At 42.8% G+C, this 14,315-nt stretch overlaps 2 protein-coding genes across 3 annotated transcripts in view; one reads left to right on the top strand and one right to left on the bottom strand.

Moving 5' to 3' along the window:
• Nucleotides 1–294: 294 nt before the first annotated feature.
• On the bottom strand, nt 295–5,892 carry RPL24 (ribosomal protein L24). Its single transcript, XM_072811832.1, has 6 exons — nt 5,773–5,892; nt 5,571–5,646; nt 4,925–5,035; nt 2,199–2,335; nt 1,743–1,806; nt 295–421 (listed from the first exon to the last, which is right to left on the bottom strand). The coding sequence occupies exons 1-6, from the start codon at nt 5,775–5,777 to the stop codon at nt 341–343; spliced, it is 474 nt and encodes a 157-aa protein (XP_072667933.1). The 5' UTR covers nt 5,778–5,892; the 3' UTR covers nt 295–340.
• Nucleotides 5,893–5,915: 23 nt separating this feature from the next.
• The window catches only part of CEP97 (centrosomal protein 97), a 40,365-nt gene continuing 31,965 nt past the window's right edge, over nt 5,916–14,315 (top strand). Inside the window, exon 1 of one of the 2 annotated variants that reach the window (XM_072811825.1) lies at nt 5,916–6,281. The gene's annotated coding sequence lies outside the window, so the exon portion shown is untranslated. The remainder of the gene's footprint in view (nt 6,282–14,315) is intronic. The other variant, XM_072811826.1, reaches the window with a different exon arrangement.

The raw sequence follows: 14,315 nt of genomic DNA, 5'->3' as shown, positions 1-14,315 counted from the left end.
AGTGCAAGCTTATTCTTAATTCCAGCTTATTAACAAACTACCTTGGAAATTGGTAAGCAGGGTCTACTCCTGTGCTAAAGAAGTTGTACTCTTCATTTAAACTTACTTTCTGGAAGCAAGAGCAGATTAATAGTACAGTTAAAGTTTTAAGCACTTTTACTCAGCTACCAACTAATGGTAAGAGGTAAAATACCAGCGAACAAAAGGCAAGCCCACAACAAAGTAAATTTTAGTCCCGCTATTTACCGTAGTATAGGCCCAATATGTTGTTTTGAGAGTAAAAAAACACCAGGATCTAGTTAGAGTCAGATGTTTATTTAAAAATCTGATCCACTAAAACTTAGCGTTTTCCACCAACTCGGGGTGCGGAAACCTTCACAGGCTTCACAATCTTTTGCTTAGGTGCTGCCTTTGTGGGAGCCTGTAAAATAACATGTTAAGTGACATTATTCCAATGCAAGTTTTAAGATCACCTCTCATATCGATTCCTTATGTATTCCAAGTTCCTTTCCTTATTACATTCCTAATATTCTTAAGACCTACCCTCCCCCTAAAAAATTAAAGTCTACTTCTATAGATGTAAATGAAACACAACGATACTGTCACAGAATGGAGGAGTTATGTGAGGTGACACAACAAAATGCAGTGTGGGATCCTGAATTGTGTCCTTAGAACAGAAAAAGTTAACCAAGACCAATGGCTTTGAAATTTTACTATGGTTTTCTAAATAGATTAACATTGAAAAAAGCTGGGAAAATTCTATACTAAAGCCACCTTTATTTTTCCCTTCTCCAACTTTTGTTTGGCAGACTCATTTGGCTCTGGTAGAGGGACCTCTGAAATCACTCACCCCCAAACCAGTTACGAACATCATTTTCATTGGAGCTTTGCACTAAATTCCTTTTTTTAAAAAAAAAAATTTATTTACTCATGAGACATAGAGAGGCAGAGCCACAGGAAGAGCGAGAAGCTGGCTCCCTATAGGGAGCCCAATGTGGGATTCAGACCCTGGGATCAGGCCCTGCATTAAATTCCTTAAAAACATGGAACTTGGACAGCCCAGGTAGCTCAGTGGTTTAGCGCTGCCTTCAGCCCAGGGCCTGATCCCGGAGACCTGGCACTCCATCCCAGGTCAGGCTCCCTGCATGGAGCCTGCTTCTCCCTCTGATTGTGTCTCTCTCTCTCTCTCTCTCTCTCATGAATAAATAAATAAAATCTTAAAAACAAAACAAAACAAAACAAAAACACATGGAACTTTTTGGAGGCCTGGGTGGCTCAGCAGTTGAGCCTCTGCCTTCAGCTCAGGGAATGATCCTAGAGTCCTGCATCAGGCTCCCTGCAGGGAGCATGCTTCTCTCCCTCTGCCTCTCTTCTCTGTGTCTTTCACAAATAAATAAATAAAATCTTTAAAAACAAAACAAAAACTTGGATCTTTCATTAACCACAATTTAGATTAAAAAGAAATCTTCCCATTATTATTTATTAGGTAATCTCTATACCCAATGTGGGGGTTTAACTCACAACCCTGAATCAAGAGATGCATGCTCTTCCAACTGAAGCTGGGTGCCATTCATGGATTCATTCATTCATTTATTTAAAGATTTTGTTTTTTAAGTAATCTCTACACCCAACATGGGGCCTGAACTCACACTCCTGAGATCTAGTCGCATGCTCTAACAAGTGAGCCAGCCAGGGCCCCTCCTGTTGTTTTAAATAACAAAATCAAGAAAACTCTTAATTACCTTAGCAGCAGCCATTGCTGTCTTTTTAGATGCTTGCTTAGCCTTTTTTGCTTCCTTGGCAGCCCTGTGGGGTTAAAAATAACTTAAGGCAAAGTGTTTTACTCCTTAAGAGTACAGCTTATTAACAAGGAGCTAGAGTGTTTTGGAAAAGAATTACCATATTCCTTCCCCAACTGCAAGTATTTGTAGGATAAATCCAAAGGGTCTGTCAATACATGTCACTAAGCAAGTCAGCCTAACATAGATTAGAAGTTGTGCAGTAGCTTTAACTGCATACAGAATTTCAACAAATCATTAAATACTATATGATTAAACTCAATATTTAGGACTAGCAATTTCTATATAGATTGAAGTATCAATACACGATATCAAATTAGATTCCTATGCCTATAACTTCAAACATAATCTATAATCCACCCCCAGTAGCTGAACAACTCATAATGAAGACTTCCTCACCTGATGGCCTGTTCTCGTTGAGCCTTCCTAACTTCAGGTTTCTGATTCCTCTTAGCCATTATATCAGCAAGAGATGCCCCAGTGATGGCCCTCTGGAATTTGACTGCACGGCGGGTTCTTTTCTTCTGAATTTCTTCCTACAAAACAAGATGGGAGCATACTTATGAACCTTGCTTCAGGAGTATGGGAGAAACAGTCTTATGACTTGCATTTATCTGTCTGAGTGTGCTTGGGCTGCTACAACAAAATACTAGACTGAGCAGGTGGTAAATAACAAATTTCTCACAGTTCTAGAGGTCTAAGGATTCCAGCATGCATGGTCACCTGAGGACCCTCTTGTTGTACCTGTTATCACATGTTGGAAGAGACCAAGGGAGCTCTCTCGGGCATTTTTTTATAAGGGCACAATTCCTATTCCTGAAGGCAGTGCCTCCCAAAGGTTTAATCTCTCAACCCTTGAATTTTAGGAGTTTACATTCAGATCACAGGAACCTTCAACCAAAATATCATGCAATCATTTGAAAAGAAATATATAAAGAATATATGCAAAACACTGCAACAGGCAGGTTAAGTTTTCAAATTAAAGATTGGCTAAATGATCTCTCAGATATCCTGGCCATTTACTACTATCTAGTATGTATGTATGTCTCACACAGAGAGAGAGAGAGAGAGAGAGGCAGAGACACAGGCAGAGGGAGATGCAGGCTCCATGCACCGGGAGCCCGATGAGGGACTCGATCCTGGGTCTCCAGGATCACACCCTGGGCCAAAGGCAGACGCCAAACTGCTGCGCCACCCAGGGATCCCTCATTTACTACTTTAAAGATACAAAAGTTAAGTTATTTAAATAAATAAAATATTTTAAAAAAAAAGAATTTAAGAGAAAAAAAGGAGGGAGGGACAGAGGGGAGGAAAGAAAGAATAGAAAGCAAGCAGGCCCCACACTGAGTACAGAGTCCAGGAGGGCTTGATTCCACAACCATGAGACCATGATCTGAGGGGGAAACCAGGAGTCAGATACTTAACAGGCTGAGCCACCCAGGCACCTCACTTCAAAAGTGATTTCAGTAAGACCATTTATCTTCAAGAATATATTTCTGGAAAAAAAAAATCCGATCTCAACTCACCTATTTTTACTTAAAGTACTGTTGCTGGAAGAAATAGTGAATTGGAAAATGATTTATGATAGGAAAGCTCAGTGGCATTAAGTACATTCACAATGTTGTGTGCAACCACCAGCACTGTCCATCTCTAACTTTTTTTTTTTTTTTTTTATGATAGTCACAGAGAGAGAGAGAGAGAGAGAGAGAGAGAGGCAGAGACACAGGCAGAGGGAGAAGCAGGCTCCATGCACCGGGAGCCCGACGTGGGATTCGATCCCGGGTCTCCAGGATCGCGCCCTGGGCCAAAGGCAGGCGCCAAACCGCTGCGCCACCCAGGGATCCCATCTCTAACTTTTTCATCACTCCAAATGCCCCATTGCTTCCACTGCCCAGCCTCTAGTAATCTCTACTTTGCCTTTATGAATTTGTCACTATACGCACCCCATAAAGGTGAACTTAAACAATATTTGTACTTCTGTGTCTGGCTTATTTGACTTAGTATGTCTTCAAGGTTTATTATATTGGCTAGTTACCAGCTTCTTAAGGCTGAATAATATTCCATTGTGTGTGTGTAATGTTTTGTTATCCGTTCACCCATGGATAGGCCATTTGGGCTGTTTCCATATTTTGGCTATTGTGAATAACCAGTGCTATAAACACTCGTATATTAGTTATCTGTCTTGGGGCACCTGGATGGTTCAGTCAGTTAAGCATCTATCTGCCTTTGGCTCAGGTCATGATCCCAGGAGCCCTGAGCCCCAGAGTCCCACATTGGGCTCCCTGCTTCTCCCTCTCCTGCTGCCTGTGCTGTCAAAATCATGGTTGTGGAATCAAGTCAAAATCATAACAAGAAAAAAAAAATTATTTGTGTTAGGTTCCTGCTTAGTTTCCTTGGGTATACTCCTATAAGTAGAGTTGCTGGATATAGTTCCATTTAGCTTTTTGAGAAACTGTGAGACCATTTCCAGTGCCTGTACCATCTCACATTCAGCAATGCACCAAAGTTCTGATTTCTCCACACCTTCAGCAACATTGGTAATCTTCCCTTTTCTGGATACGGACTATCCTAATGGGTGTGTCAAATCTAAGTTAGAAATAAATTTCTCCTTCATCTGAGCTCCCACAATACCTACTGGTGTCTTTCACCCAGGTGTTCACTAAAATATTCTGAGCCTCCTAGACACTAATCCTACTGCCAGAGCACAAAAACCTTTCCTCAAAAGTCTCCATCAAGGTCAAAGAGCGCTTCAAAAAAACAATCTTGAGAACAAAGCAAGATGCTGAAGATTCCAGTGACAGCCCTTAGAACTAATCCTGTAAACCTTCAAAACCAAGTTACCAGACTACTTAACTTCCACCCACTGGAACCTCTGAATGACTTCTACAGATGTATACTTAATAGGAGTTACCTACTTTGGCAAGCGGATGCTTCTAAATTTCAACTCGACGTTCCCGTGAGCCTGATGTATAAGGAGACGAGCGTACCAGTCGTCTTCGCTTCACTGATGCTTTACAGCCTAAGAGCACTCTCACGTCCTGTCTCCTTTACAATTTTACAGGGCGGCACCTGATGCTCAGTTTAAATTTAAGAGCCCCCCCAAGACCAGACTGCAGTTAACTTACCGACTGTCCCTTTTTGTGCTTTCTTCTGTAGAGGACAGTCCAGTTGATCTGCCGAGGGTTCCTCTTGGAAAGGAAGGCCGACTCGCATTTTGCGTTAAGAAACTGGAAGACCTGCAGGAACACGTCCAAGGCGGTCAGCTCAGCCACTCGACTGAACCAAGCGGGAGGCTGAGCTTGGAACCCTGCAGACTCTCACTTCTACCGCCTCCCTGGCCCAGAGACCAAAAGGCTGTGTGTGGGTCACGGCCGGCAGGAGCGGGTGGCACCCCGAGGCCTTGGGGCATCCGTCCTGCCGACACGGAAGCCGGTGAACCGAAGCTCCCGGGGCAGGGACGGGCGGGGCATCCCGGGAGGCATCCAGCCCGGTCCCTACCCGGGTCCCGAGAGGCCTGGTGCCCCCAGCACAGCCAGGTGCTTGGGCCGTCCGTTCCCCGGGCCGCCGGAGTTCCCAAACTCCTAACCTCCGACCTCGCTCACACTACGTCCAGCCTCGGAAATCGGCTCACTCCGAGGCTTCCGATCCTAACAGCCACTGCACCCGCGGCGCCCGCAACAAGCGCCTCAGGGGCCGGGAGCGAGGGGGGACGTGCACACGCTTAGACCCAACCGGGCCGCTCCCCTCCTAGGGGCGCAAGCGGCCTTTCACCTTCCCGTCGGTCCTGGCGTAGCGCCTGCCATGTCCGGGGTAAATCTTGTACCCACTGAAACTGCACAGCTCGACCCTGTAACAAAAAGCCAAGAGAGCCCGTTAGGGGGGGTGTCGACGGCAAGGGGCAGCCGAGCCCAGGACGTGCGAAGGCGGCTCGGCCCGAGGATGGAAGCGGATTGCGGCCCGGGGTCTTGCTCACTTCATGGCTGCGGCGGCCGGGAAGACGGCGAGACGGCGAAGAGAAGGAGAGCATCATGGGAAGAAGCCTTATAAGCCGGCAGGCCGAGCCCCTCCCCGAGTCCCTTCCGTAACCCCGGCGCTCGGCGATGACGTCAGCCACAGCCGCCTCCTTCCGCTGAAGGCGGAGCCGGCGCGCGGGGCGCGGGGCGCGCGGTCGGTTTCGCGGTCGTGGCGTCTCCTGCGGTCGGGGGTCCTGAGCGTGGTCCTGCCGCGCCGAGTGGGACGTGCACAGCCCGGTGACCGACAGCCAATACCCACAGGTAAAACTTCAAGTCACACAGCTCCGTGCTGCCCCACGAACTTCACCAGCAAAATCAAATTTTAATGGTTTCAGCTTTGGAAAATAGTAATGCCATCTGAAGTGGCTCCCACGCCTTGCACTGATCGGCATTCATGGACTTCTCTTTCTGCGCTAGGGAGTATGCCGGAGCATTTACACGCACTTGTGTAGAGTTTACGAAATCCCCAGTGAGTACGCGCCGAGGCCCTGCGAAGTGACAGCCGCCTGTCTGGGAAGAGGAGGCGTCACCTTCCGCCTATTGCAGCCCGGGGGCGGGTGGTGGAACAGTGATGGGCAAAGCCCTTGCCCCGAGGCTTGGGAAAGGGAGCCCTGGCCAAGGCCACGCGGGGGGGGGGGGGGGGGGGGGAAGTGCCTCAATAGCTTGAGCCCCGTGACGCTAGAAAGGAGCAGCATGTTGGGGGGTAATGGAAGGAGGCAGTCCTTGAATGGCGTTTTGCGGGATTTGACTAGGAAACAAAAATGCAATGATTGATGCTGCCTGTATAAGCTGCTCCCTCTAAAAAGCATCGGTAAGTGGTAGGTGGAAAGATCTGGAAAGTGCAACGAGGTGGCTGACTGATGTTAAGATGTTGGAAGCTGTACGGTTATGCTGGGACCAGTCTCAAGAATGAGCTCATAGAGGGGCACCTGGCTGCTCAGTCAGTGGAGCGTGTGACTCTTGATTTTGGGAGTGTGAGTTTGAGCCCCACCTTGGGCATAGAGATTACTTAAAAATAAGATCTTAAAAAATAAGAATGAGTTAATAGAGATCAGCGTGGAATCAAAAAGCAAAGGGGAGGAATTTGACATTCCAACCAACTCTTACCAGTTTTTCAGAATACCTGGTTACTTGGAATACATTGTTTAAATACACTATGGGCAGATGGACGCCTCGGGCTCCCATGGCTTGATGAACTTAGCTATGACATTGATACAGCTCTCTTTGTTTTTTATTATTATTATTATTATTATTATTATTTGCTCTCTTTGTTTTAAATCACTCCTGATTAAACAGATGTTTGATCATTTGGGAAAAAAAAAAAAAAAAAAGAGAAGAAAACGACCTGGCTTCTATAGGCGATAAGGCCCAGCTGGAATGAGTAGAAGATGGGGCCAAGATTTATAAGCAGGAATTTGATCCACAGAACCCCAGGATTTATAGTACCTTCCCAAGCATTTTAGGAAGATTTTATTTCACTGGTCTTCAAAATTAAGTTTGGCCTGAGTAGCTCTGTGGAGGAAAAGCAGAAAACTAGACCTTAAGGATTTTAGGGCTTTTACTCTTTCTTGGAGGGCATTCTTGAGCTGGCATCTTAGGGTTCTTTGTAACACATTGTATATATCACACCTTAAACTATGCTCAAACACTCTTAGAATAAGAAGAAAATATACAGAAGCCTCTAAAAGTATTTTATATACTGTCATAAAACGGCTTCCAACACCATCTATAAATTTCTGGTGACTTTATCCTTACACTCTTATTGATTGATTGATTGATTGATTGTTTGGAGCCTAATGCGGGGTTTGAACTCACAACCCGGAGATCAAGATCCGATCTGAGACCAAGAGTTGGCTGTTTAACCAGCTGAGCTACTCAGGCACCTATTAACATTCTCTTTTATAGGCAAAAGGCTCAGCTGTCCTTCATTCTCATTTATTATTTTTTTTTATGGAGCAATACTGAACCAACATTGGCCTTCTCAGCCTCCTGTATCTCCTGAGAACAGAGCATTCTTCTGTTCGTTGCCTCTTCACCTTTCACTATACTTACTTGCTATATTAATTTCCTATGGTCACTGTAACAAATTACCGCAAACTTGGTACCTTAAAAGTTCAGAAATGTATTCTTTCGTTTCTGCAGGCTAGAAGTCTAAAATATCACTGGGTTGAAATCAAGTATCCTTGCTCCAGACTCTGAAAGCTCAGGGACAGAACATGTTCCTCATGTTCCTCTCTCTTCTGTTTCCACTCAGATAAACCCTCTGGAATTCTATATGAGAAACTATGAGATCATATATGTTTGTTGGTTTAAACTGCTATGTTTAGGGGCGCCTAAGCGGCTCAGTTAAGCATCTGCCTTCTGCCCAGGTCATATACCAGGGTCCTGGGATCAAGTTCTGAATCAGGGAGCCTGCTTCCACTTCTCCCTCTGCCATTCCCCCATGCTGTGCTTATGCACTTGCACTCTCTGTCTCTCAAATAAATTCTTTTTTTAAAAAACTATGTTCAGGAATACTCTGACATAGCAATAGATAATTAATAGAGAAGGTAAGGAAATTGTGAAGATGGGAACTTAGTGAATAATTATATCATTTATCCAAAGGTCAGATAGGAGAAAGCATGTTTGTGAGGCAAAGGGTCAATTTTGCAAAGTTGGAGCTCAAGGTGCCTATAGCATGTTAAGGTGGAGCTGTGTTCTAGGACGTTAAACAAGTTCAAAAGAGTATTCGGAAGAGGATATATTTTAAGAGTAATGGACATATAGGTGATAGAATATGTGTGATAACATCACCTAGTGTTACAGGCTGTCTTCTTTGGAAGCGCTTCCTGAGACTGCGTTTAGCATGCAAGATGTTCATTAGGGATCAAGTCCTGTGAAAGGAGAGGGGAGAAAGCAATATGAAGCAGCAGTTAAATAAATTACTAGTCCAACTAAACCTCAGTCAATCCCAGCAGGAGCTCTTGAACAGTTATTGCCTGTCAGAGCATTCCATGTTGGGCCAAATAATCAACCCCGTTTATACCCCCACCTTGTTCCTGGATGTGTGTTGCCCCCAGAGAAATCATGAGCCAAGTAAGGTGGTTCTCAGTAGCTAAGCCAGACCCTACTGCGAGTTGAGGATGCCAGTGATAATGATCAATGTCCACTGTTTGGCAGCAAGCCTTTGCTTGAAGAGGGATGTGGATATTGCATCTCTGTGTCTACCAACTCTAGATAGAGCAACTAGAATGAGTCCGTGCAAAAGAATCCAGAAATACCAATATTTAAGGGATAGGGAAATGGAGAGAGAATTATCTGAAGAAGCCTGGGCAGATGAGGTCAAAGGAAACAGAGATACATGACAGTCACTTCAGAGAAGCTTATGGAAGAGACTTGACAGTGCTAAAAGCCACATAAAGTTCTAGTAAGACAACGACAGGAATGTAAACATGAATGCCTTTGGAATGACTTTACATTCCATTTTTAGTGTTTCTTCCCATAGTGTTCTCTTCACAGGTGTGGGAGGGACATACCTTTTTTAGAATCTACTACCATAGTTCCTGGAAGGCTGGTCAATCCCAAGACTCTCAGGCATGGACTTCAGGGAAGGCTTTGAAAGGAATGCCTTATAACTAAGTTAGAAAGTAACTGGTTTAAAAACTATATAGCATTGGAGCACCTGGGTGGCTCAGTCAGTTAGGCAGCTAACTTTGGGGCTCAGGTCATGATCCCAGGGTCCTGGGATTGAGCGCCACATCAGGCTCTCTGCTCAGTGGGGACCCAGCCTCTGCCTCAGGCTCCCCCTGCTTGTGCTACTGTGCATGCACACTCTCTGTCATATAAATAAAATCTTAAAAAAAAAAAAACAACAACAAAACTATACGGCATTAAAAAGTATGAAGTTGGGGCACCCAGGTGGCTCAGTTAACTGCCTTCAGCTCAGGTCATAATCCTGACCAGGGTCTTGGGATTGAGCCCCATGTCAGGGTCTCTGCTCAGCAAGGAGCCTGTTTCTCCCTCTGCAGCTCCCCTTGCCCTCTCTCACATGATGTGTCTCTCTCAAAAAATAAATAAAAATCTTGAAAAAAAAAAAACTTTCTTTAAAATTATGAAGCATTAAGGGATGCCTGGCTGGCTCAATTGATAGAGCATGTGACTCTGGATCTTGGGGTCATGAGTTCAAGCCCCACATTGGGTGTAGAGATTACTTAAACAATAAAATTATGAAGCATCATTAAAATAAGTTATGAGTATTCTTTAAAATCTAAATCTAATCAAGTATTCATATCTAACTACTAATTATATGATATACAGGGGACAGGAACATGTGAAACAATTCCACATGGATGCAATTGGCATCTGTGAATTGAAAGGAGATTAGAGCCTATGGATAGGACTACCTGCACAAATAATTTCCAGTGTAAACTGAAAGAGGGGTCCCCTTTTTCAAATATCAGGGTAAAGGTATAAAATAACTAAGCTATTTCCTTTCTTCGGTAATCTATCTCTTGACCTCTCATGGTGTTTTTTCATTTGCTATTTAACGTCATCTCTCTCAGGCAAGGACATTTGCTAGGGCCGTGCAGCCCCTCAGGTGCCCAGGGACCCGCCCTGTCACTTGATGCATGTACTGGAACACATGGGGCCCGGCCAGCTCTTGGGTTTCTCCTACTATGAGGCTCTAGACCAATATGTTACACCCCACAGAGGGTGGGAGAAGGCCGTGGCCTTCTCCTTACACTGTACTCCTGGCCTAACCCATATGGAATAGGCAGTTCTGTGGGATGTGTTGTGTACATGGGACCTGGATGGGGTGGGCATCCAGCTGCTTGCGGGGTGCATGGCAGTGTCCCTAGCTTCGGTGAGTGTAGTGCAGGAGCTAGTGTTAGCAAACTGCAGAACCAGCCACTCTCTGAACACTCACTAGAAAGTGTGGCAGCCGGAAGTGGACCTGCCTGTGAGCTGAAGCTCCAAGGCCCAGGCGTATGCCCTATTGTCCATGTTGTACTTCGCTTACAGAACACATAACAATGATCGCTTTCCAAGACAGCAAGTGCAGAGCATTAAGCCCTAAGTGTTCTGGGCATCAGGCCTGTGCAACTGCATTGGTTCCACAACTTGAAAGTGGCTCTACCTATGGATAAAAAGAAATTTAAGAACTTCCTCAACCAATTGCAACATATGGTTCTTATTTGAGGCCTGATTTGAACAAACATACTGGACAGACCACAGGGGTAATTTGAATACTGACTCGATTTTTGATGATACTAGGATATATTGTTAATCCTTTCGGTGTTTTTTTTTTTTTTTTTAAAGATTTTATTTATTTATTCGTGAGAGAGACATAGAGAAAGAGAGGCAGAGACACAGGCAGAGGGAGAAGCAGGCTCCGTGCAGGGAGCCCGATGTGGGACTCGATCCCGGGACTCCAGGGTCACGCCCTGAGCCGAAGGCAGGCGCTAAACCACTGAGCCACCCAGGGATCCCCTCCTTTCGGTGTTCTAATTGCATTGTGGTCATGTTTAATTTTAAAAAGTGTTCTTATATTTCTAGATATATACTAAATATTTACAGATGAAATAGCATGATGGAAAAGAGAAATAGCATGATGGTTGGGATTTGTCTTTTTTTTTGTTTTAAAGATTTTTAAATTTATATATTCATGATAGACACGGGGGTGGGATGGGGGCTGGGCAGAGATGGAGAGGGAGAAGCAGGCTCCATGCCAGGAGCCTGATGCGGGGCGATTTATCTTAATATAAGAGAGCAGACAGTGGGTTAGGGCATGGATGAAAAAATGACCTGGACTGGATAGGAGTTGAAGCTAGTAATAGGTAGGAGTGTTCATTAAAATAGTCTCTAGGTTGTTATGTATTCTTTTAAATATTTTTCCCTGATAAAAAGTTTCAAACAATTATAATTTCGTTGTATGTAAATTCTACTTTAAAAGAAAGGAAACTGGGACACCTGGGTGGCTCAGTGGTTGAGCGTCTGCCTTTAGCTCAGGGCATGATCCCACATCTGGGGATCGAGTCCCACATCGGGCTCCCTGCATGGAGCCTGCTTCTCTCTCTGCCTTTGCCTCTGCCTCTCTCTCTCTCATGAATAAGAAAATAAATCTTCAAAAAAATAAATAAAAGGAAACTAAAAACATGTTACTAGTTAATGAAACATTGGCTTAATGGGGGACATGTACTGAAACTTCAAAAAAACAAGATGGATGAAGGGATACATAAATGGATAGATGTGTGATAAAGCAAACATAATAAAATGATAAAAGAATCGAAGTAGGGAGTTTACGAGTGCTCACAGAATTTCAAATTTTCTATTTGTTGGAAAATTTTCATAATAAAATGTTGGAAAATATTTAAAGGGAGCCATCTTCTGGAAGAAACTGGTATTACCAATTGGCTCAAAAATGCAAGAGGAACAAAGCATGGCGTTTGTAACTGTTCAGTGTGTGTGTGTGTGTGTGTATATATATATCTGCTTATTCTTTCTCATATTCTGTTCTCATTCATGAATTCAAGCTGTATTTCTTTGGGTGGGAATCTTTCCTCCCACTGGCTAAATTCCTACTCAGATTTTACTTCATCTAAAACGGAGGTCTGAAAATAGTAAATATTTTAGGCTTTGTGGACTAACAAGCAAGATCGAGGACATTATATAGGCATTTATAAAATGAGAAAAAAAATTTCACAATATTTTCATTGATGAGGTTTAAAATATCACAGTATTGAGTATGAGTTTTTGTAAAACAGGTCCACTAAAGAGAAAAATGAAATTCTTTTGGGGAGAGGTGGAGGATAGACATTTCTCTTAATTAGGGATCGAAGTTATTCCTTACCATTAAAATCAATTACCATTCAAATCAATGTTGTAATCCTGATCTATAAGGAGATTTACACTGGAAAATCTATTTTCACTCAGATAAAAACTGGTAAATATTAATATTAATTGCAGGGCATATAATGAGCAGGTCAATCTTTTGGAATGCAATTACAGATTTAGATACTTTTGATATTTTCCTTTTAGAATGATTAGTAATTACTAACAATTGAAAGTTAAGTTAAAGCTCAATTGCACAGTTAAATGGGTCTTAAAATATAGAAATTTCCTTTGTATGTTCATGGAGGTCTATCAATACTGCTAAAAATGTAGTTTGAGCTCAAAAATATAACCACTGCAAATTTGTGTGAGAATGGAAATCTTTTCTTTTTGTTTTAACTTGTAAATCTAATAATGCTATTTTTTTTTGCCAAAATGGCTTTACTTTTGAATAAGTTTTGCATGTAAGTGCTGTGTTGTCTTATACTGTTAGGTTAAATTCATTAAGAAGCATCATTAAATGATCAAAATTAGTAAATCAGCAAAAATGAATTTTAAAGCCTTGTTAGCGTTCTGTAGTAGTGGTCAGAGGAAATCTTTTCATTTAGAAAAATTTCAATCTTTACTCTGAGCTTTAAAAAAATCACTGTTGGGGCGCCTGGGTGACTCAGTTGGTTGAGCATCCCACTCTTGGTTTTGGCTCATGTTAGGATCTCAGGGTCATGAGATTGAGCCCTGCACCCACCCAGCTCCATGCTCAGCAGGGAGGAGCTCTGCACCTTTCCCAGCTTGTGTTCTCCCCCCCCCTCTCTCTCTCTCTCTCTGTCTCAATCAGTCGATCAATCTGAAAAAAAATCAGAATAAAACATTATCAAATGATGTGTGGTAGGGCGTCAGGATATTCAGCTGCTAATTCTGACAAGAATTCATGGACTGACAGCAAATCAAGTCCATGAGAGCAAAAGAAGTTTATTAACACTACTGGTTCAATAACGCATGGTAGATTCAAATGTTTTGCACAAAGTACCTGTTGACTGATAATACAATGATGTTATAACCACAGGATTTAACACCTTACATTTTCACAAGTGTTGTAAATCTGTCAAACTGAGCCTTTAACTACTTACATAAGTTATAACACATCATAGCTGATTTCACTTGAGGTATAATCAGTGTTTTCTCAACTTCTTTAAAAATATTCTCACCTGTTTCATGTAGCCTATTCATAGAGGCTGTTCTTCAGTCATTTCAAACATTGACTTTTTGAATAAACAGACACAAATAAGCTGTCTCAATAATGCCTATCCATTCATTAAGAGCCATGGAAAGCATTCAAAATAATTTTCTTCACTAAATTGACTATCAGTGCTGTTCCCAGCATCTTTAACACTTTGCTTTTTAGTCATTCTTATCTAAAAGCTAATGGTCTTAAACTAGTTTATATTTTCTGGATACATTTCTTCAGCAACTGCAGTCAAACATCATTTAATTAACAGACCTTAAGTAAATGACGTTCCTTCTTTGGCTAACAAATGAGCCACTTGGGAACTTACTTTAGTAGCAGTCTTTTACTCTTCTGTCTTTGAAGAAATTTTACGATGACAAGATATAAAAATTTTCTGACTTTTCTCATTGATTCCTAAGATTTGGGAATATTCTGATGGCTGTTTAATCTGGTAAGGTTGACATATAT

The sequence above is a fragment of the Canis lupus genome, chromosome 35 (assembly GCF_048164855.1).
Source record: "Canis lupus baileyi chromosome 35, mCanLup2.hap1, whole genome shotgun sequence".
Classification (NCBI taxonomy): Eukaryota; Metazoa; Chordata; class Mammalia; order Carnivora; family Canidae; genus Canis; species Canis lupus.
Note: the sequence above shows the minus strand (reverse complement) of the source record. Positions and strands in the feature narration are given on the sequence as shown.

Bases quoted from the DNA above. Each gene is read 5' to 3' on its own strand.
- RPL24 (XM_072811832.1), bottom strand. The intron at 5,036-5,570 runs GTGAAAGGCCGC...GTGTTCCTGCAG, and splicing joins ACGCCAGGACCGACGGGAAG to GTCTTCCAGTTTCTTAACGC. The intron at 422-1,742 runs GTAATTAAGAGT...GTTATTTTACAG, and splicing joins CAGCAATGGCTGCTGCTAAG to GCTCCCACAAAGGCAGCACC.